This window comes from Anticarsia gemmatalis, chromosome Z, assembly GCF_050436995.1.
Source record: "Anticarsia gemmatalis isolate Benzon Research Colony breed Stoneville strain chromosome Z, ilAntGemm2 primary, whole genome shotgun sequence".
NCBI lineage: Eukaryota > Metazoa > Arthropoda > Insecta > Lepidoptera > Erebidae > Anticarsia > Anticarsia gemmatalis.
The window spans coordinates 21,376,334-21,398,148 of record NC_134776.1 but is presented as its reverse complement, the minus strand read 5'-3'; the positions used below and the strand labels follow the sequence as shown (position 1 = coordinate 21,398,148).

General features: G+C 35.3%; 2 protein-coding genes across 3 annotated transcripts in view; one reads left to right on the top strand and one right to left on the bottom strand.

The window, feature by feature from the left end:
* LOC142986197 (dipeptidase 1-like) overlaps positions 1–21,815 on the bottom strand; it is a 253,941-nt gene that overhangs the window by 67,523 nt on the left and 164,603 nt on the right. For both annotated transcript variants that reach the window (XM_076134534.1, XM_076134536.1), the window contains one exon: positions 3,585–3,717. In XM_076134534.1, the coding sequence (XP_075990649.1) occupies positions 3,585–3,717 (133 nt within the window). The remainder of the gene's footprint in view (positions 1–3,584; positions 3,718–21,815) is intronic.
* Positions 4,737–18,671, top strand: LOC142986198 (uncharacterized). Its single transcript, XM_076134537.1, has 5 exons — positions 4,737–4,903; positions 11,662–11,892; positions 12,255–12,546; positions 14,199–14,431; positions 16,581–18,671. The coding sequence occupies exons 1-5, from the start codon at positions 4,794–4,796 to the stop codon at positions 16,837–16,839; spliced, it is 1,125 nt and encodes a 374-aa protein (XP_075990652.1). The 5' UTR covers positions 4,737–4,793; the 3' UTR covers positions 16,840–18,671.

Genomic DNA, 21,815 nt, shown 5'->3' with positions numbered 1-21,815 from the left:
GAATGTATGCAACTATTTGCAGCTATGTAGAGTATGTAGCTATTGTTTGAAACATTTTGTTGAAACAACCAAATATAAGCAGCGCCCCTAGCATATTTTGCCTTAACTGTTTTCTGCAAGAAATTTGACATGTCAAACACTCTCTAGTCATTAACACTGATTGTAAAAAATCGGCCTACGGTCTTGCACATTTTAGCGACTATATCGATGCTGCGTCGCATTTTCGCAATTACCAGACATTGTGCCTAATTTGTGCTGAGTGTAGTTATCAGCCATAACGTGCTTCCAAAAAGGGAAATAATTGCAGATTTAGGCAATCTTAAGCGTGTGGTCTGAGCGCTGCATCCAGCGTCTTAAAATGAGCTAAGCCGCTGATCTCCGTTGCTTAAAATTAGCGTGTGCGGTATAAGCAGCTAAGCTAACGATAGCTGAGACTAAAAGTAGCGTGTCTGCAGTGGGCTTTAACCGAACTCCGAGACAGTTCGGATTTGGTCGGTTTCGCTTCTGTAATTTATACTTTGTTCTACTTTTGTTTTCCAGATAAATAAAACTTGGTAAGCCTAATTTCGGTCCGCTATGGTGTACAATTGTGTTTCGCTATTCGTTTTTCTCCCGACTTCGTTCGTGGAAAGATTTTCTTTGAAAAAGAAAATAAATCTTGCAGAAGTAAACCTTGACAAAGAATGGCCAGTGAATTTTAAATTTCTGTGTCATTGTGTTTGTGTCTATTGTAAAAGGTAATTTATTTAGTAAGGTCATATCTAGACCATTGTTTTGAACAAACTGACCTGCGCAGCTTTCAGGAATTACAAAGCTTCTTAGGAAATTTTCTTGAAATTTAATATTGGAAGTCAATTTTAAATCGGCGAGCAGTTCAATAATCAGTTCAGCATTAGTCATGAAAATATAACAGACACAATTTTGAATGCATAATATCTTGGCATCTATGATAATATGTCTTGCAAAATTGCATTCAGATCGTAAATTCAGCTAACAATAGCTAAACATTGTTGCACGACACTACAGCTGATGTGTGCAGTGTCACGCTATAAAAAATAAATATGTATGGGACAAGATCGCCTCGGAGAAGTGGGTCACATGAATAATGTCATATTCTCACACTTTATACACATTGCAGGTTTCTAACTAGCTGCAAGTATATTGCTGTAGCGCTATTCTCTGCTATAGTCGACTATAGACAATTGAGGATTTAATTGCATGAACTATTTATGTAGTACAGTTTTTATGTCAAACTTTCGATACTTAATGATACAGATGTAGAGAGTCACGTTATAATTGTAAGCGTGGTCGGCAATAACCGTTGCGATGCAAGTAGTGGGTTTGAATGCATTCAGTAGCTCGACCTCGACATTTAAAATGTTCTTGAAACTTAGTTCGTTCGGCACCCGCTAGGGGCGCTAATGTCGGTAGGTAACCGATTGTCGATTTGGTAGAAAGTTGCGCTACTGATCTGTTGCTAGGTGATGGATTAAATAAGCAAGTTCGGTGTGGAAGTTTATGGCTTTATTTGAGCTAGCTAACGATAAGCTTTAGATCGGAACTTCGACTGAGCTTATCATAAAAACCGTAGTAAAATACTTAAGAAAAGCAAAGTGGGCGGACAGGTCAATGAACTCGAGATTGTTTAGGAGAAACCATGACGTAATCTTTTTGAATTTGAGTACTACAATTTGACAATTGTTATAACTGCTTTTAGGTTTATTTCCTTTGAAAGATAATGAAGATAAACAACGTCGGAAGCAAAATAATATTTATATGAAAAGCACTATCTCTTTAGAGTCGTATTAAAATTGTTATCAAAGCACTCTTCTAATTACCGAAACGTTCAGTTGCACGACAGGACTACGAGTATAAAAGCGCCGCGTGTTGCCAGACGTATTAACTTCACATCTAAAGGGCGCAAATGAATTTATAATACTCAGTTTGAAAACGCTTTGTTCAAAACACAAAACGCTTCAAACAAAAAGACAGATGGAGCACTAGAAAACGTGCTCTTAATCACAAAAGGTGCTCATTGAAGCTTAGACTTAAGTGAGAACTATAAACTGAGCACACAAAAATGAAATTCTCATTACATTTCAAACTGAAAACCGGAGTTACCTTTTGCACTGGCCCCAGTGTAGTGCCCTGTGGCACACCGGTGCAGTCATTCAAAATATTTTAATTTACATTTCAAAGACCCATTAAGGCTTCGTATAAAGTAAAACACTAAATGAGCACGCCTGAAGGTTGTTTCAGCAATTAGTTTTCCATTTTCATGTATTTTTTCGTACATGTATGAATCTGATTGTGTTTTTAAAAACTTTAGTGGTCTGAAACGACGTGTTTTACATTTGCTACATTTTTATTCAGGAGCACAGGTCAGCTTAATGGAAGCTTGTTTAAAAATATTATATATCAAGCCAGCGTTTTTAGTAAAATTTCGTACTATTTTGCTAAATCTCTTTTCACGTTATTTACACATTGAAATATATTTTTTATTTGCATCAGTCTCCTTTTTATATATTATAATTATATTCATCTATTAGCTTTGATATTAAATTCCTACTTTTGTTTTAGCTTTATTTCTATTGATATTTCTTTTTCTATAATGCTTTGTACTGCATCGGCCAGCATCAGCTTGTATACACATTTTTTATTTTAATTTAAGATAAGACGCGTCTTAAAAATTCTGAATGTGAGTAATGTTTTGTGCTCAATGGTCCATTAACTGTTTATTATATAGGCCCAAGACTGGCTCAGGTACGGCATGGCTGTCGAAGTCTAGTATAAAGTCTATTGAACAATGCATTTAAATAGCTAGTAGTAATTTAATTATTTCATTAACTGGAGCAAGCGCACTTAATTACCTAAAACACTTAATTACCTTTTAATTCTAAAGCCAGCTACGAAAGAAGACATGAAAGCGAAGCGTATCAAAGCGATGCCGTGCATTCTGACGCACTGAGAATTCTAGACAGATTTCAGCGCTCAGCACACATTTAGTACTGGGCTTTTAGAGGCGCTCGGTGCTCATAGCCAGTTGCATTCACTAATCGGTGAAACGGGTGGATTAAACCAGCCGTGCACAACGCGAAGATATTGTGAGTGCCCTCGCCAAGGCATTTGAGTAGGTCAGCTTTGCCACTCTTTTCAATTTGTTAAAGAGATTTGTCTGTGTTTATAACGCTTGTTTGAACAATCTGTTTGGTTGTTTTATTTTAGGTTTGTTATGTGGTTTTTGGGAAGATTGCAATGAATCTACAAAAATTAGAGGGTATTTTTTTCTGGTGTGTTTCTGTATGTAAATAAATAGGTGTAGAGAGAAATATGACTTGATTAATCACAATTTAAATAAGTGTATGCTTCGTAATATTTACAACTTCGTTGGCAAATTAAAAAGTCGGCCTCAGTTATTTTCCTTCAATAGGTTATCGCCAATCTAAATCAAGGAAATCGCTTAATTCAATGCTGATATTAGGTTTAAAAAGCTACAAACGCCTTTGGAAAGTGAAATAAATACATTTTTTACAGATTTCTTTCCAAAATGGTGTAACAATCAAATCTTATAGAAATTAACTTACCAGTAACAGAGGTGGCAAACTGCAAATATTGCGGGTACTTGTCAACAAGGCGCTTGATCACGTCGATCTGTTCCAGGGTCAGCTGCACGGCGTCCCTGTTCTGCGCACCGCACGGCACGAAGGCAGACCAGAACTGTAGGAAGAAGAAGGAAAACTTTAGAGTCGCTAGCTTCAAAATGATTTCGATACGAATTGTGTGTAAATGAGCATACATATAGGGTGTCCGGTGGCAGAATTTGGATTTTAAAATCAGATAATAAGAAAACTACGAAATATTTATTTTTATTTCAATGATAATAATAAAGCAGGGAAGTGCGGGTTTTATTTCTTAAAAATTATGTCGTCCAGATGTTGACCGTTACGACGGACACACTCTTGGAATCGTGCTTCAGTATTCCGCGCCACTCGCTGGAGAAGAGACGTCGGGATGCCATTCACCTCGCGAACGATATTTTCTTTTAATGCTGAGATGGTCGGCGGGGCTGTTTCATAAACTTTACTTTTGAGGTACCCTCACCCCACCCCCCACCAGGTCGCCAGATCTTACTCCGATGGACTTTTTTCTGTGGGGGTACCTCAAAAGTAAAGGTCAGCCCCGCCGACCATCTCAGCATTAAAAGAAAATATCGTTCGCGAGGTGAATGGCATCCCGACGTCTCTTCTCCAGCGAGTGGCGCGGAATACTGAAGCACGATTCCAAGAGTGTGTCCGTCGTAACGGTCAACATCTGGACGACATATTTTTTAAGAAATAAAACCCGCACTTCCCTGCTTTATTATTATCATTGAAATAAAAATTAATATTTTGTAGTTTTCTTATTATCTGATTTTGAAATCCAAATTCTGCCACCGGACACCCTATATAAAGATAGTAATATTTTCCTACGACCAGCTTGATTGAAACATTTCAGGAGATAATTTATAGTGCCTAATCGTATTCCTAATACACAAGTATTTTTTAAAACATACATACATAATATCACGGCTTTTTCCCATCGGGATAGGCAGATCCCAACGATCGCCAATTGGTACGATCCTTACAAACTCTCTATGCTTCACATCCATACATCTCGTCATACAGAACCTACTACAATCTGCTCTTTAATATTATAACTAAATTAAATTTTTCCTTAAAAACATGAATAATCTCGTAGGCTACGGCTTGTGACATATAGAAATAATTATTATTATCGAAATAAGTAAAGTTAAGATGTTCGACGATACTATAGGAGTTGTCTTAGACACTGGTTCTCAAAGCACGAAGGCAGGCTTCGCGGGGGAGGCTTCACCGCGGGTTATGCTGCCTACTGCTACGGGCAGGTAAGATAGTAAGGCTTTGTGAAACTAAGGCTCTCATTAGAAGGTGTTGAGGCAGTAAAGAATCTGGTCCACCTGTATTGTGAAGTAGAAAATGTCCTACTTTTAAAATATTTGCCGTAATAGATTAAATTACTATTGTAGATAATGCTGCTAGGTACTTATGTTTTATGTGACGTTCCGAAAAGATTTATCTTTGTTTGATGTCAGTAAGTAAGCCTTGTTACTGACCATAAGCAAATGAGAGGCACAGAAATCTATCGGTAACTTTTGCGTACGGTATACGGTATAATGATACATTCCATGTTGTATTTGCACAACATGGAATGTATCATTATACCGTGAAAAATATCTACCTACCATTTCATTTGATAGACAGTCTCGCAAATTATTCCTGAGGGTCTTTCTAGATTATCCTAAAGCAACCGAACTGTCTATTAAACTCAAAAACTAATTTGTATACTTCGAAAGCATATCGTTATTACAAGAGAAGATAAACTCAAGTATCTTCGTTCCCAAACAGCTTAAAACCGCCGCAAACCGTTTATTCTAACAGAATGTTTCACGATGAAACCCACAACAAACTACTGTACACAGTATTTCGCCGCATTCACCACACAAAAAGTTTTACAGCCAGAACTATCATCAATTTTATATAGATACAATACTTTACTCGACCGGCGACGAGAGGAACTCGTGATTTAGACAACAGTCGCGCGGATCGATCTCTGAGGTTAAGCGACGCTTGCCGAGGTTGTTCTGTGGATGGGTGACCATCTTTTACATATCGAGTTCCTCCATGTTTTGAAAGGCACGTTAAATTGTGGGTCCCGGCTGTCATTTTCGAAGATCTTTGACAGTCCTTAACAGTAGTCAGTTCAGACATACCTAATATATATTTATGCGGTCACCCATCTATGGAATGACCGTGCCAAAATTTACTTAACCCACAGATCGTTAACCGTTAGGTGAGCGCAACTACTTTACAAACGTTTTCAGGTTTTTATAATAGGCACAGCGAAATATATTTAAAAGTATGTAATTAAAGTTAATATTTAAAGTTTCCCGTACACAGTATTAAGTAAATACAAATACCTAAAGACTTACGAGTATAAAATTACGGTATTTTCATTAAGCATTAGCGCAACAACCTAAAGGAAATCTAGAGCTCTCTGTATAAGATTGAACGATAATCCGTCCCACGTAGAGCGAAGTTAAGTCTGATTTTAACCAGATTCCCAGGGAAGCTGTATAGAAAACATTATTTCAGTAGTACCCGTCGGTTTTAAACTAACACTTTGTATTTTTAACCGAAAGCCTCGTAGAGATGTAACTATTGGATTGAGAACTATCGTTATTTAAGTTAAAAAAAGATTGAGATGTAATGAGCTCGTCTTACCCCCGGTTTTTGAGGTACATTCAGCGGAAGTTTATCTATTCAAGAGCGGTTAAACTCTTATAAAATATTGTATATTGAATAGCGCTTAATACCATATAAAATGACATTTTGATAGATAAACTACCGCTAAATGTGCCTTAGAAACCGGGCATTAGTCGTCAAATCGTTGTACTAAAAAATCAGAATGAAAATGGAGATCTTACAAAGAAAAATAAAAGTCATTTCGCTATCATTTTGGGCGCGTAAAGTGGTATTTTTAAATGTAAAATGGCAAGATTACGAACTATTCTTTTCAAAAACCTTAAAGGTACGTAAATAACTGCGTTAAAATTTTACGTAAGTATCGATGATTTTCTATAAAATATCGATATTTCATGTTTCTAAAGCATCGATGCATCCTTCCCTTCTCTATTCGTGAACAGCATCGATGGACCTTTTGGTGGAGCTATTGTTTTTCTTGATTGCAATTTTGAATGCCGTGGCTGCGTCTGGCGGGTGAAAAATGGAGATTGTTGACGAGTTCGATGCTCGTGCATGCATTTTTAATTTTAAATCCTTTTTGTTGTTTAAATAACATGAAAGGGGTGAGAAAAGAGTCAGGTGTTAGTAGTTATTAATTTTAGTAGTAATTTATTAATATGTGTAGCTTATGTCAATAACTATATACATTTTATTATTTATATCATTATGGTATTCATAAATTGTGATAACTGTATAAATAGTACATGATTATCATAATTTGCAGCACTCATTTTTGATAAAAAAGCATCTATTTCAGAGGCACTCCACTATTTGTAAACGGTATAAATATAAAACAAAGTAATGTGAACAAATATCTTACACATCTGCCTACACTTTATCTATAACAGGCGTAATGCCAAAAGTAAAACAAAATTACTTTTCTCCAATTATCGAGCCGAACAATGCGTACGAAAAGACCACACAGCATCATAAAAAGCATGAAACAATAACCTTGCAGAGAAATTAAAATCATTAATTATTTACTGATGCATATCCTTTGTTATTCATTTTAAAAATGAATTATTATTTCTCACGACAAACGTGGTTTTTATCAATAACCCATTGTATTCTCGACTATGGTAAAGGAAAATTGAATAAGTGAAATTCAGGCAGTATTTTCCCGGCAATTTAATTATTTCGCATCATTTTCTCCGTAATTATGCTCTGAAAGTTATAGTTGGTAAACTTTGGATAGTTTTTCAACGAATCGGTTTTACTGAGAGTTTGTACAATACTTTACAAGTGATTTACAAGTGCTGCTTAGTAGGAAATGAGTTGAAGATATATAGGTATAATATAGACTAGATTTATTACTGACGTAGCAAGCAAAAAGCATTTTCAAGTTAATAACACATTAGTCCATCACGCACTTGGCCAGCGTGGTGGACTCAAGCCCTAACCCCTCCCTCCCTTACCCAGCAGTGGAACAGTAATGGGTTTAAAAAAGTAACTCATTGTCATTTTAGCAACAAATTAGTTCTTTAACCCCGCGGTTTCTTTTTATTCAATAATATTTTTTATATGAGTTTTTACGCTATTGAATAGATAAACCAACGTTATATGTACCTCAGAAACCGGGGGTCAGTCCCTAAAAGATATATGTCCACTCAATAAAATAGCACAAAATCAAAAATATTTTCAGTTCTAAACCACTACAGTTACAGTAGATAAAAACGCATATAAGTATATAAATACTAGTGCAATCATAAAAGCTCGGCTTTTAACCAGCCCCGCATGGAATTGGACATAAATCGGGAGCTTGTTTACAGTGCAACCGATACCGATATCCGTCAATAAAATGATTAAATCTCGCCCATCGAGTTTTATATGACTTTCATACTTGCTAATTTACGTATTAAACCACTTTTTGATATTGGACTAGTTTAATCATGCGGTTCTACTCGCATTACGCCAATTCGTTGTAATTTCAACCTACTGTCAAATGTGTCCAGGCCACCTATAGACTTTGACATGGATTTACGACTTCGTTTTTCTATTCCCGCTTGCATTGCCCTTGTGTCACGGATACTTTTACAAACATACAAACCACGCACACAAAGTACCACTAAACCCGAAAAAAATATTTGTTGATCGCTCAAATAATTGTTCCGTGAGGGAATCGAAGGCACGTCCTCCTGAAACAATGGTAGGGCAGTCGGTCGTGTTACATCCTTGATAATAACCACGACTGTCTTTTTACATGCCTTCCGAAGCACGAGAACGCTCAACTCAAACCATCCACCCATCTATACCGATTTACCGTTTACCGTCCGGTTAGTGCAACTAGCTAAAAGCGCCTCGGCATTGCGTTCGAACATTGTACTATTTCAGCACTTTAGTTGTTAATCTTTGAAAAGGTATGGTGGCTATGTTTGTTCCCGAATCTCTAAATCTCCTCTTAAATGCTCTACGTGGTTTAGCTGTGAAAGCGTTACGAATATATACAGATAGAGCACTTCGCGTTTATAAAGGGTATGTACTTTTGATTTGCCGTAATCTATTTGGTTGGTTTATTTAAAGACCTAATGTTTTTTTTTATAATGCTCCCGCACTAAGAACTGCCCTTATGTCGCGGGGACTTCTACAAACATACAAACAACGAACACAAAGCACAACCAGACCCGAAACAATTATTTGTGGATCACACCAAATTAGACCCACATGGAACCGCGTGCTACAGCTAGTTCTAAAATAAACATAATAATATAACATTATCCAAAAACCTTCCAAAACAAAAATACTCTTTGTTATCGAAACAAACGTTTATATTTTAATGAGAACATTCAACGAAACAAGACATATCGATCTTTTGACTTCAAACAGTCTTTTGTATTTATTTGTATGTCCTTTGAGAAGTCCGCAAATTAGCCACCTTTTTATGTCACGTTTACCTTTAAGGGACAAAGAAATAAAGCTTTTGTGGCTTGTGAATAAACAATGAATGATTGTCAAATATTTTTTTAAGAAAATCCGTTTATCGAAATATTGTAAATGCAAAAGTTTGTACGTCTGTTACGGTTAAATTAACTAATTGGTTTTGATAAAACGTTGATGATGCGAAACAAAACATTATTTTTAAATAGTCAACGTACCCACATAGAATTGTTAGTTAATTGTTCCGCGTGGGAACCAAACCCATGACCGGCGCTATTGTAGCGTCATGGAGGCAGTCAAAGATTATTGTAGAATACATTAATTTTAAGAAATTAACGACAATAGTCGAAGACATGACAATAATCAATATTATTAATATTAATATTAATATTATGGGACAACTCACACACGGTCATTTGATTCCAAACTAAGCAGAGCTTGTACTATGGTAACCAAATAACTGATAAACATACTTATATACTTCTAAATACATACTTATATAGATACATTAACATCCAGGCTCAGAACAAATACTCGTGCTCATCACACAAAGATTTGTCCCGGGTGGGATTCGAACCCACCACACGCGGCGCTATGGTTGTTGCGGCGAGGTGACCGCTTAAACCACTGCGCCAAACGTGCAGTTTAATTAATATTTTAATCAATTATCAAATTCTAAATTTAATGTATAATTCACCCACACTAGAAGCAATAGATATCTCGCCGGGCTGCCAGAATTAAGAAAAAACCATGAAACGAAAAATATAATTAAGGTCGCGAAAATTATCAATACACTGTCTTAACACTCATTGCTATCCTACTACTAAGCACAAACCATTTCTAACAAAAACACACCGACTTATAGCGCACATTGACCACTTAGTACCTTACCAAGAACTCAAAATTTGCTCAAGACAACTTCCTCGACAGTTCTTTGAAGTGATTATTAATTTCTAACCGTCGGTACAAAGTTCTCAAGTCGCACTCACCGGTCGGTTAACGATTGAGTTTGAGCTGCGTTTTCCTATTTCAGAATGTAAATTCTACGTCTGCTAAAGTTCTTTGGGAAGTTTGAAACTCAGTTGCCCGTTAACTGTGTAGAGAGAAAAGCGGTAAGGTGATTACTGCAGGCCATAATTACCGTCGCTTTTTTAGGTTTTATACCTATGGAACTAAAAGTGTATTAAAATGACCTTGATTGTAATTGGTGTCATTCTCCTCATCATTTAATGACTTATGCAGCGGAGGATGGCCGTTAGCTTGATTCTCTACAGTCGGTACTGTCGAGTACTGAAAGCTTGACATTTAAAATGTACTGCTAAATTAGTTCCTACGCCGTCCGTTAGAGGCGCTGATTGGATTTTCATGCAACATTTCTCGATAGCTAGCCGGTTGGCGATATTCGATAGTAATAGAGAGCTACTGTTCGCAATGTCTATTTTTGACTTACATGAAATATAGAATTATACTCTAGATATATCGTGCATATAGTATCGCCATAGTAGTAAGTTGATGTAGTATATTGGATAGCAAAAATAGCTTGCATGATAGTGAAAACCCCAATAACATAAGTATCTTAGCACGCAATTAATAAACAGAAAGGTATGAATTATATTAAATCATATCTTGAATTTAATTGTGTTATATTTTCTGTTATAAATGTCTTAATATTTTCAGTCGACATCAAAATATTAAGATTTTAAATTGCATATCAACACAAAAATGCGAAGCCTTCTCTCCATAAACTACAAATATTGGTAAATATAATATGAAAACAGCAACAAACGAAGTACGTACATAATTAAATTTTGTAATGTTACGTTTTAATGTAATTATTAAATGTAGCGAACAACCGGCGGTTAAATAAAGCGGTAATTAATTAAGATCACTTTACAAAAGTGATCGCACACTGATAGTATAATTTGTAAATTGTATTTTAATATTTTTGTGATGCAAATAGTTGTTTCTAGTCTGGTTGTACTTTGTGTAAATTATTTGTATGTTTGATAAAGTTTATCATAAAATAAATAAATATTTTTGGACAACTCACACACGGTCATCTGATTCCAAACTAAGCAGAGCTTGGACTATGGTAACCAGAGAACTGATAAACATACTTATATACTTCTAAATACATATGTCGATAAATTAACATCCAGGTCTTTATTTTAATAGTAAACGGTACTATTCTATAAATTATTGACTCACTCTCAATAAAAATCTAATATTAAAATATTGACTGTATGTTTGAAAAGAAGTGCTTCACGTCTAATTCTCATCATCGATTGGTGAAGTACTTAATACCCTAACAACATCGCCACGTTCGATGGCATAAGCCAACTATTCTATCTATCTATCTATCTATCGTGCGGTTAGTGGTCAACCTAGTGTCAAAGTTGTTCAAGCCGCTCGAGAGGCCTTTGACATGGCAACTTGAGAATCCTGATTCTAAACTATTGTTCCTCAGATTCCGTCGCCGTGGTCTTATAGACGGCATCCCAGCGGTCTATTGCGGTCTCGACGCTATTAGACGTCGTGGGATCTCCAACCTGGTGTGGCCAGTCCAGGAAGGCATGGTGAAGGACTGGGAGGAGATGGAGAAACTCTGGCACCATGTGTTCTATAGAGAACTGCATGTTCCTCCTGAGAGCTCCAGGGTCATGCATGCTGTGCATCCTTTAGTGTCTAGGCAGGATATGTGAGTTGGTCTTTTAGTTATGGGTAGGTACCTAGGTTAATATATCAATTGAATTTTGTAAAAATCTTTTTAAGTTTAAGAGAAATTCTCAACGAGAATACTATTGCAATTTGTATAATTTTTTGAGACGTCTGTTTCTATAAATTCAGAGTTTGATTCCAGTTTCGTGCAAATTATTGCCAGAATATTATTTTTTTTAAGTATTTCCTTTTCATATAAAAAGCTGCAGTCAATACTTATACTCACTAAGTATCTAATTAGAGGTGATCAGAAATTGCATGACCAACAAAATGCTAGTAAAAAAATATTTGCAGAAGAACAATATGTAAGATGAAAATAAACAAGAAAATGCTTTTCTCCAGGCAAAAAATGACAGAAATCCTCTTCGAATCGTTCGCAATAAACGGGCTCTACCTAGCCAAGTCTCCAGCCCTGGTCCTCTTCGCCAGCGGGAGAACATCAGGCGTCGTCTGGGAGAACGGGTACTCCTGCTCCTACGTAGCCCCTGTCTTCGAAGGCTTCCACTTAAAACATTCCACTATCATGTCTCCACTGACCGGTGAGGTCTTGAATAAGAGGCTGCTGAAGTTGCTGCGTAATATTGGCTATTCGTTCACCACGCCGTTCGAGTGTGATTTGATGGATGAAATTAAGGTTGGTTTTTGTTAAAATTGTTATAGTATACGGTGGTTTTGTATGCGCCTGCCAATTGCGAGAATCGAGCTTTGATAAATACGTGAGCATGCTTTTTACCGACATAGGTTCGAGTTTAGTTGGTAATGCGTTTGTTGTATGGCAATAGGCTTGCTTCAATGTGGTTTATAAATGATGAAGATGTCTTTAATATACGTCTATAGCTTCGATTAATTCCAAAGTGATTGCACTAGGCCGTTCAGAGCAAAATATTGCCAAAAGTAAGTCTTTCATTTATTTGAAACTATCTATCAGTAAAAATACGTTCTGCACAAAATTCGACCTATCTTGTCGCTACCTTTAACTATAAAATACAATTATTTTCCAACAGTCAATAATATAAAATAAATATAACCTTACGAGACAACAAAAGCTTATACAAAAGGCTTCAATCTGCTGCAACAATACATCCATCTGCCGGAGTCTGTCGTGCTGCCTATAACCCTGTGCGTTATCATAATTATTTCGCCTTGTATCCACCCAATCTGAGCTCTTTGTGGTGTTTGCATTCAAAATGGTTTGGTGTTAACCTTGCACTACTGTGGAGATTTTAAGTTCACGTAAATACTGATGTAGGGTCTCTGGGGCTCGTATATACGTTAGTTTATATTCCAAAATCTTTCGTTTATTACAAGTCTATTGTTAAGAATACTAATTTAGTGATAAAATTAGAATAAAATAGTAGTAAGTGGCGTTGCTTGATACCTACCTATCCCTGTGGGAACTTGCTTTTTATGCATAAATTTATGTAGAACTATATTTGTTTATTACCTGTTATTTAAACATTTATCAAATACTCAGCTTTTTTGACATTATAAATCAGTAAAAGGTATTAATAAAAAAAATCTAAACAAACTCCTACGCAAGAGGAGGGAGTTATTTTTTTAATTTTATATTCCAAAGGCCTGGAAGACCCCCACGTCAGTAGTTAAAGGTTAAACAAAGAGGATTGTAGTAAAGCTTTATACTTGGTTGATGGAGCGACAGCTCGCTGGATTGACTTGAGATTGCCACAGACTAAATGTTCGAAGGTTCTATGACAACATACTTGAGGCTTCGTGCGGTGCAGGATGAAATTCGGAACATTGTTTGGTGGAAGTTGTGTTGATAGAATGTTATGTAAAGGTTCGGTAGCTTTATTTTTATAAAATCTATTGATATTCTGACTGACAAAATTTGAGTAGGTGTCATTTATGTTTTGTCAATTTCATGGATTTTTGCAATAACAACAAGGCGTATAAATTTGTAAGAAATTATTTTTTACAAAATTAGAAACGTTATTTCACAAAATTTCATAGACTTCTGCTATAAAAGCAAGGCGTATGTATAAATTTGCAAGAAATGTCTTTTGTACAGAATTAGAAACGTTATTTTACTAAAGCAGTAACATTTAAAAAAAATTCAGCCCATTTTATCCCACTGCAGAACAAAGGTTTGCTCCGTAACGAGGAAGAGGTTAGTGCTTCAGTAACATTATCAAAATCTTTAGAATAAAAACAAACTAATAAATTTCAAATTAATTCGACCACACTCTAACAAATAGGACAAAAACTACAACAAAAACAAACCCTTTCATATCCTTAACAATCACTTTTCCCGCTTCCTAATTTCAGAAAGACATGTGCTACGTGGCTGAAGACTACGACGAGGAGCTAGAATCAGCCGCCCAGCAGGGCGAGGAGTTCAAAGTGAAGTACATGCTGCCTGATGGCCAGTTCATACTGCTGGGTCAGGAGCGGTTCCAGTTGGCCGAGGTGCTGTTCCAACCTGGCCTTGATGGGTATCTGTGTAAAAGCATCACTGATACTATCTGTGATAGCATTGACTTGTGTGATATTGATTACAGGTGATTATTTGGCACTTTAAAAGTTAGTGTGTTAGATGTTTTTTTTTCGTAATATATGTTATGAGCGTAAAAAAGCATTAATAGCCGAGTGGCTTAAATTGGCACCTCCCAATTTGGGTATATCACAACGTCACACGGGTTCAATTCCTTGATATATAGTCCGACCAATTAGTAGAGAGCCTGAGCAAGTATGATCTATCTAGATTATAATAATTGTAAAATTCTGAGTATTTCCAAAATAAAGTAGCTGTGTTAAACAGGCCGCCGCGTCGTCGGCTTTATAAGGTTACGGTTAACTGATGTTCTAAATTCTCAATTATGTTTGGGACTACCAGTCGTGAACCTTCCACACAAAGCTTTCTTACTCCTATTTCAAGTGAGTATCAAGCAGATAAAAAGTTTATCGTTTTAACACTCCAATTTTAAATATTCAATCAACACTAGAATCATAATACACTGCACATTTGGCGCAGTGGAAAACGTGGTCACTTCGAAAAAATAACCGTAGCGCCCCGTGTGGTGGGTTCGAATCCCGGAACAAATCTGTATCATTATTTGTTCTAAACCTGGTTGTTAATGTATCTTTGTATATAAGTATGTATTTAATAAGTATGTTTATCAGTTTGGTAGCCATGGTACAAGCTCTGCTCACTTTGCAATCAAATGACGTGTAAGTTGTCCAATAATATTTATAATTTATAAAACAAATAACACAACAGTCCTGACAAATATAAATACATTAACAATAATTTAAAAGTAAACACGCAAGTGTAAATAAGCGAGATATTGGTGCGATAAATTCATATTATTAGTCAGTAGCACTCAAAGTGATGATGGCTTTTTAACGTACGCTTTTATAAAAACCTTTTAGTGAGTGTATTGATAGGTACTATGTGTTCAATGTTTTATAACAACTCATTAGTGATATGAGCTTGTTTACTAATGGGTTTCATGGCTCGTCTGATTTTAATTGTGTTATGGATGTTGTAAAAATAATTTGTTAAAAATTTCGCTGTTTTTTCAAATATGTTTATTTTTTATCAATGATTTTATATTTTTTAAAAGGTACCTTTAAAAATTAAAACACTTTTCACGTCTATCTGTTTAAATACGTAACAGTTTTTACGTGCCCATTTTAATAACCCTTTGCTTCTTAATCTATGTGACTAACGTATTACTGAGATATAATAATGAAATATGCGTGTTCTTACACCTTCAGATAGATGCGTAGTGATTGAATTTAATTTGCAGTCGTATTTTCACTTATTACAAAATAATGTCAATTATAATTATATCCCCAAACTTGGTGGACCCAAGGTCTAATCCCTCCCTTGATCGGAAGGACACTCTTGTCCAGCAGTGGGACAACCGTGAAATAAAAAAACTAGCCCTCATAATACCAAAGCGAGTTCGTTCTTTTTAATAGATAAAGAACTGACTTTCTTTAATGGTCATTATCCCAAAAGTATACATTATTCAAAACGGATTTAAAAATATATGCACGTATTATCGATAACCAAGACGCTTATCTTCTAAAGCGTAGAGACTTTTTAAGATAGGATTATCGTATGTTAAAGATTTGTACATATTTCTGTTTGTACGTTCTTTCGTAAATCAATATTTGCGTCAAACATTCGTAATATACCGGTACAACGGAAATATAATGTAATGATGATATCATGACGTCCCGGGTACGATATCCTGTTCCGACAATTTGTTATTTGATTTTTTTGTTAGAGGCTTCCGATAACAGTCGGTAAAGAGTAGATTATTGGAGATGGGAATACTATTTGGTTTAAAATTTTATTAATTGCTGTCTTTCTAAAGATGCAAATTAACCATACTCTCAAAATACCAAAAATGTCTGCCTATAAATCAATATTCGTAGTCCAGACTTACGAGTACTTCTTGATCATTTATTGTGATAACCAGCAGTGGTGGGTTGAAACTCGAAAGCACAAAGACCTTCTCGGTTTTTTATACTCATTAAAGTATAAAAGTTATACGATAGAAATTTACGAGTTACGTAATTTTCTTTACATGTTTGATAGTAGCAAGTACCAGCCCTTCTTAAATATTATCACCGATACGTTCAGCGTTACTTTCGTCAATAAATTATAACCTAAATTAATTTCCACCCTCCTTTCAGGCACTTATTCTTCAAGAACATAGTCTTCTCTGGAGGTTCCACTTTGTACCCCGGTCTCGTGAACCGGGTGACCAAGAAACTGTCCCAGGATGCCCGCTCAGGGTTCCGCTCGAAGATCGACGCCATGGACATGAGGCAGTACGCGGCCTGGGCTGGAGGCTCCATGATGGCTTCCTTGGATAACCTGAAGGGTTTCTGGATGACCAGCTCGGAATATGAAGACGCAGGGTCTGATAGAACTAAGTATAAGTTCTTTTGAAGATTGAAAGTCGTTTACTATTATTTGACCGACTTACAAAAAGAAGGATATTCTATTGTTTCTTTCTCAGTATGAATCACAAACTGGCTTAATATACAAAATATATTTAGGTGGACTCTGCCACTCTGGCAGTTTATAACTGCAAATATAGTTTTGAAAACTGATAAGGCTTTACACGAACGAAGTCATGGGCAGTACTTAGTTAATTAATATTATAATGAAAAGATTTTAAATGGGTTTCATATTGTCGTTATTTTAGCTATTTAAAAGAGTTCAATGACCTCTTTTTGTTATTAATACCCATTGTTACCAAGTTTTTGTTAGAAGTCAGAGAAACCTTAAAAGTCCTGAATTTATTATACTAGGCAGGATATAAATAAAAACGGATAGGCTTTTGTTATTCTATAGAAAGTTTAGGCTACCGTTTCACAGGGAAACGAGATTTTTTTAGAAATTATACGATTCATATTGGGGTAGAACATTGTTTTTTATGTAGTTACTTCTAATAATCCTTGAGAGGTATAAAACAATAAATGTATTTGAAATTAACAAGTGCTCCTAACGTATTTTACAAGAACTATTTCTTCAAGCATTTTGGTAGAAGATCGCGGTATTATTTAAATATATTATAACCCCAAATATTTGCCCTAAAATATCAATTTGTACTTGCTTTGAAGTGAAAAGAAAAATAGTAATTTTACAAAAAATAGACCGACTTCAAAAACGGAGGAGGTTCTTATTTCGATCGTATTATTTTCTTTTTGCTGTACTGTACTGTACATTGGGTAGAATCTTTAAAATAGCAGACTACTGTCGAAGTTACTATACGAACTATAAAACAAAATATAACGCAACTACAAGCTTAGTTTCCTCCAAGGCAACGTTATTTAACATGTCCCGTTACAATGTTCCTTTGTCCTGTATCTCACAGTATCCCACTAAACTTGCTAATTGTCGCGTCGTTAGCGTAACACGCGAGAAAACTAGCGCTATCTGCAACCATTATGTTAATACAGATTTATAAAGAAAATATAAATCTGAAACGGTTTAAAATGTCCGTAGAAAAAGACTTTCCTGCGCGACTATTTTTGCCATATTTTCAGTGTTTGGGATATCATAAATATCTTTGGACAACTCACACGCGATTTCTAAACTAAGTTCTTGTACGTGGTAACTAGATAATTAAGAAATACTCTTAAAATATGCTTCTAAATACATATGTACATTGCATATAAGGACTTTATAAAGAACCTCAGTTCGTACACTTCATACCAACATTTGGCGCAGATTGAAGTGAGTTTACATAATTTCGTTTATTTTTTTGTTGACTCCAATTTTAAATAGAACCTTTCAAATTCAATTTACCTTATCACATAACGCTTCAACTAGCTGCGCCCTATATTAAAAGCTCACGATAAAGCTGATGATATTAACCTCTTGATTATGCTATGTAGTAGCCATAAGTAGGCATTAAAAATTATTGAGTTTAAAATACGATGCGTTAAAAGCAAAGCAAGACGAATTCTGGCTTGATATCAAGTTCACAAACCCCAGTTTTTCACACGCAAAAGAGCATCGTATAAGAGCCCATTGTCTCAGTTCCAAGGGCTTTATAACTTCCTTAACAACTAGGGCTTCATTTTAAGTTATAAATAAATTAAGTGTTGGCTAAAACTGTTTATTGTGCTAAGTTTTTAGTGTACTTGTAAGTTTCTCTGATAGGCAATATAACGCTTGTACAGAAAGTTTTGAAGCACTCCCATTGTTCCTACCAGTTTATTATTATAATTGTTATCATTGTTCTAGTTTGTATTTTGGTTATTAAAGCGTTAATTATATAATGTGGTTTTATATTGGTAGTAAGCCACGTCAAAGGCCTTCGGGCGGCTTGAACAACTTTGACACTAGGTTGACCACTAACCATACGATAAAAAGAAGAAGATTGGTAGTAGATTTCTAAAAGTAGATATTTGAGATGAATATAACTGCCGACAACGAAGCGGAAATTACAACTTTTTTCTTTCATTTAAAAAGACAACTCCCGCACTTAAATTTGCTCTTGTGTCGCGGAGACTTTTACAAACATACAAGCAACAGACACAAAATACAAACAGACCCGAAACAACTATTTGTGAACCGCACAAATAATTATTCCGTGTGGGAATCGAAACCACGACCCACAATGCAATGGTAGCGGCGTGGTTACCTTAACCACTCCGTCATGGAGACAGTCGTCATTACATTTATTAGTAAATATTATAAATATGTATGTAGACGTCTACCGTTTCAACCGAGACACCTCCAAATATACGAATTGACATTTCACAATTTTATTTCAAACTTATTGGTTAGAAGTCGTGTAGTTCTGGCTTCAGTAAGTTTTTTTTTATTGTGTCAGTTCGAAGTGCGAGAGAGAGTTGGAAAAAGTATGTTTCTGTATACTTTGAGATACGTTTGCAATGACTTACAAACCGCTGTTTGTGATACAGTTGTAACATTACAAGACATTGCAGAAGTGAAATATTCTATTGGGTATTTTTAGGTATACATAGGCCACGTCAAAGGCTTTCGGGCGTCTAGAACAACTTTGACACTAGGTTGACCACGAACTACAAGATGAAAATAAGAATGTAGGTGTATATGTATGTATTTTGTCTGAAATGTTTCTTTATGTATATGTTACTGTAAAAGCCCGAACTGTGGTAAATCCTAAGATTTTCCGGTAAACCTAAGATTTACTAAATGAATAGTGGCAAAAGTTCGAAATAAAAATATTGTTCGGACTTTTACCATTGAGAGTTGGTAAATCTTAGGTTTTACCGGAAAATCTTAGGATTTACCACAGTTCGGGCTTTTACAGTAACATAATATTATACACTTACTTATTATTGTTTTACTATATTGTAGAGTTAGTTAGAATACAGAATGTAATGGGAGGCTGTCGTGGACTGATAATACATTTGCTAACTTCTAGTCTGTATTCTTCCCCTAGGCCTACATAGGAGAACAGAGCTCATGAAAAAGATTTTTATCTAGCGGAAGAATGACACAGGCTAGCAGCTAAAAAAAATATTGATCGTCACTAAAAGTATTACAGTCAAAGAAAAGTAAATACAACTGGACTCGAAACAATTATTCATTTCATAAATGCACAGCAAAAGTTTGTGTCGAGAAGCACTTTAATTTTACTTTATAAATAACTGCTGCTGAGCAAATAGCCCGAAAAGAACAAAAGCATAAAGTCTTATTGAAATAACAGCTTGCCAAATAAATATCATCATTTTAATGGAAGAAAAATAATTATAAAATCTGAATACGCTTGTCTTTAATCAACACAAACAAGACATACATGTGTATGAAATTTGTATGGACGTGTATGGAAGTGAATGATATCATTGCATTAAAATGGGTATGGTCCTGTATCGAGGGTGTATAAAATCTTTTTATTGAAATATGTATGATCGTGTATGGAAGGTGTATGAAATCATCACATTAAAATCGGTGAGTTCCAGCATGGAGGGTATAGAAAATCATTATATTGAAATATGTATGAACATATTGTATGGAAGGTGTATGAAATAGTTTCATTAAAATGAGTATGGTCCTGTATGGAGGGTGTATAAAATCTTTGTATTGAAATATGTATGAACGTGTATGGAATCATTACAGTGATGGGAATCTCCCGAAACGTTTAATGGATCTTTTGATGGCTGTAATACCTCTCTACTTGTGCTTTACTGATGTCAAAGGCTTTGCTTTGAGTTGAGCTCAAACACTCACATAATCAACGCTGGCTTTTATGGAGTTAAATATACTTTGTTGATTTTTGTAGATAAAAATGTAATGACTGAAATGCTTGATTTTAAATTGTCGACAAATGTTTGAATGACAAAATAATCTGTAATTCAATTTTGTAGTCGATACTACAGAGTATTAAGAGTTTAACATTTAAAATGTGCTTTAAAATTAGTTGCTACGGCACCCGCTAGAGGCGCTTATCAGTTTTTTCATACAAAATTTGTTTATAGGTAGCCTGTTTCCGTTAGTCGAAACTGGTATAGAAATGCCACCTGAAAGGTCATTTTTACTTAGAGCTTAATCCTTCTACCATCCTATTTCAAAAACGATTTTACATATGCTCTGTGGTTCATACAATTTTTTTTTGGCTCGAAATAAGTCTACTGTTCTATCACATTAACACTACAAAAATAAAAGAAAACCGTTCGTGTATTAAAGTTTTACAGTACAATGAGCTGATGCAGTTACCTAGTTTCAATATCGGGGTGGAATATCGGTTAGCATATAACAGCATCAAGTATTCCAAAGCTAATTATACCGTTAACAAAGTGCCTCATGTGTAACGACCCTTAACTAAATCCCAGCATACTTAATGCACTTTAGTTACTTTTTCCTACATTCTAAACCTATAGCGAGGCTAATAAAAGCATCGTATAAAACGGGCGAGCATTCCGATCGAAGTGTTTACATTGCTCGTTCATTTGCCGGCATTTCAACATGCTTCGTACATTAAAAGGAATGTAATCGCATTAGAGATTGCAGCTTTTCACACTGTAATGGTATACTTTAGTTACTTTGTTCTTTTTTGTGAGGTTAAAGATTATATGGAATGGTAAGGGTTTTTTTCTTGTATTTGATATCTTCTGAAAATAAATACAGTTCAACCAAGACCGATGTAACAGGTGTTCAAAACGTCGGGTAAGAAAAAAGATACTCTTAAACTTCTTTGCAATTCAATACTTTGAATATACATATCACGGTAGAACATTTTTTTGAAAATATTTTTTTTATTTCCAGACAGAAATCTAACTTAAATGTTTCGGATTCATTGAGACACGTCGCTCGATGAAACCTTATCATAAAGCAAAATATAATTATTTCATCAAATATACATTCACAAAAATTTTATACAACCAGATAGATAACGACTAATTTTGAATGAAAAACTTATCAGTGCC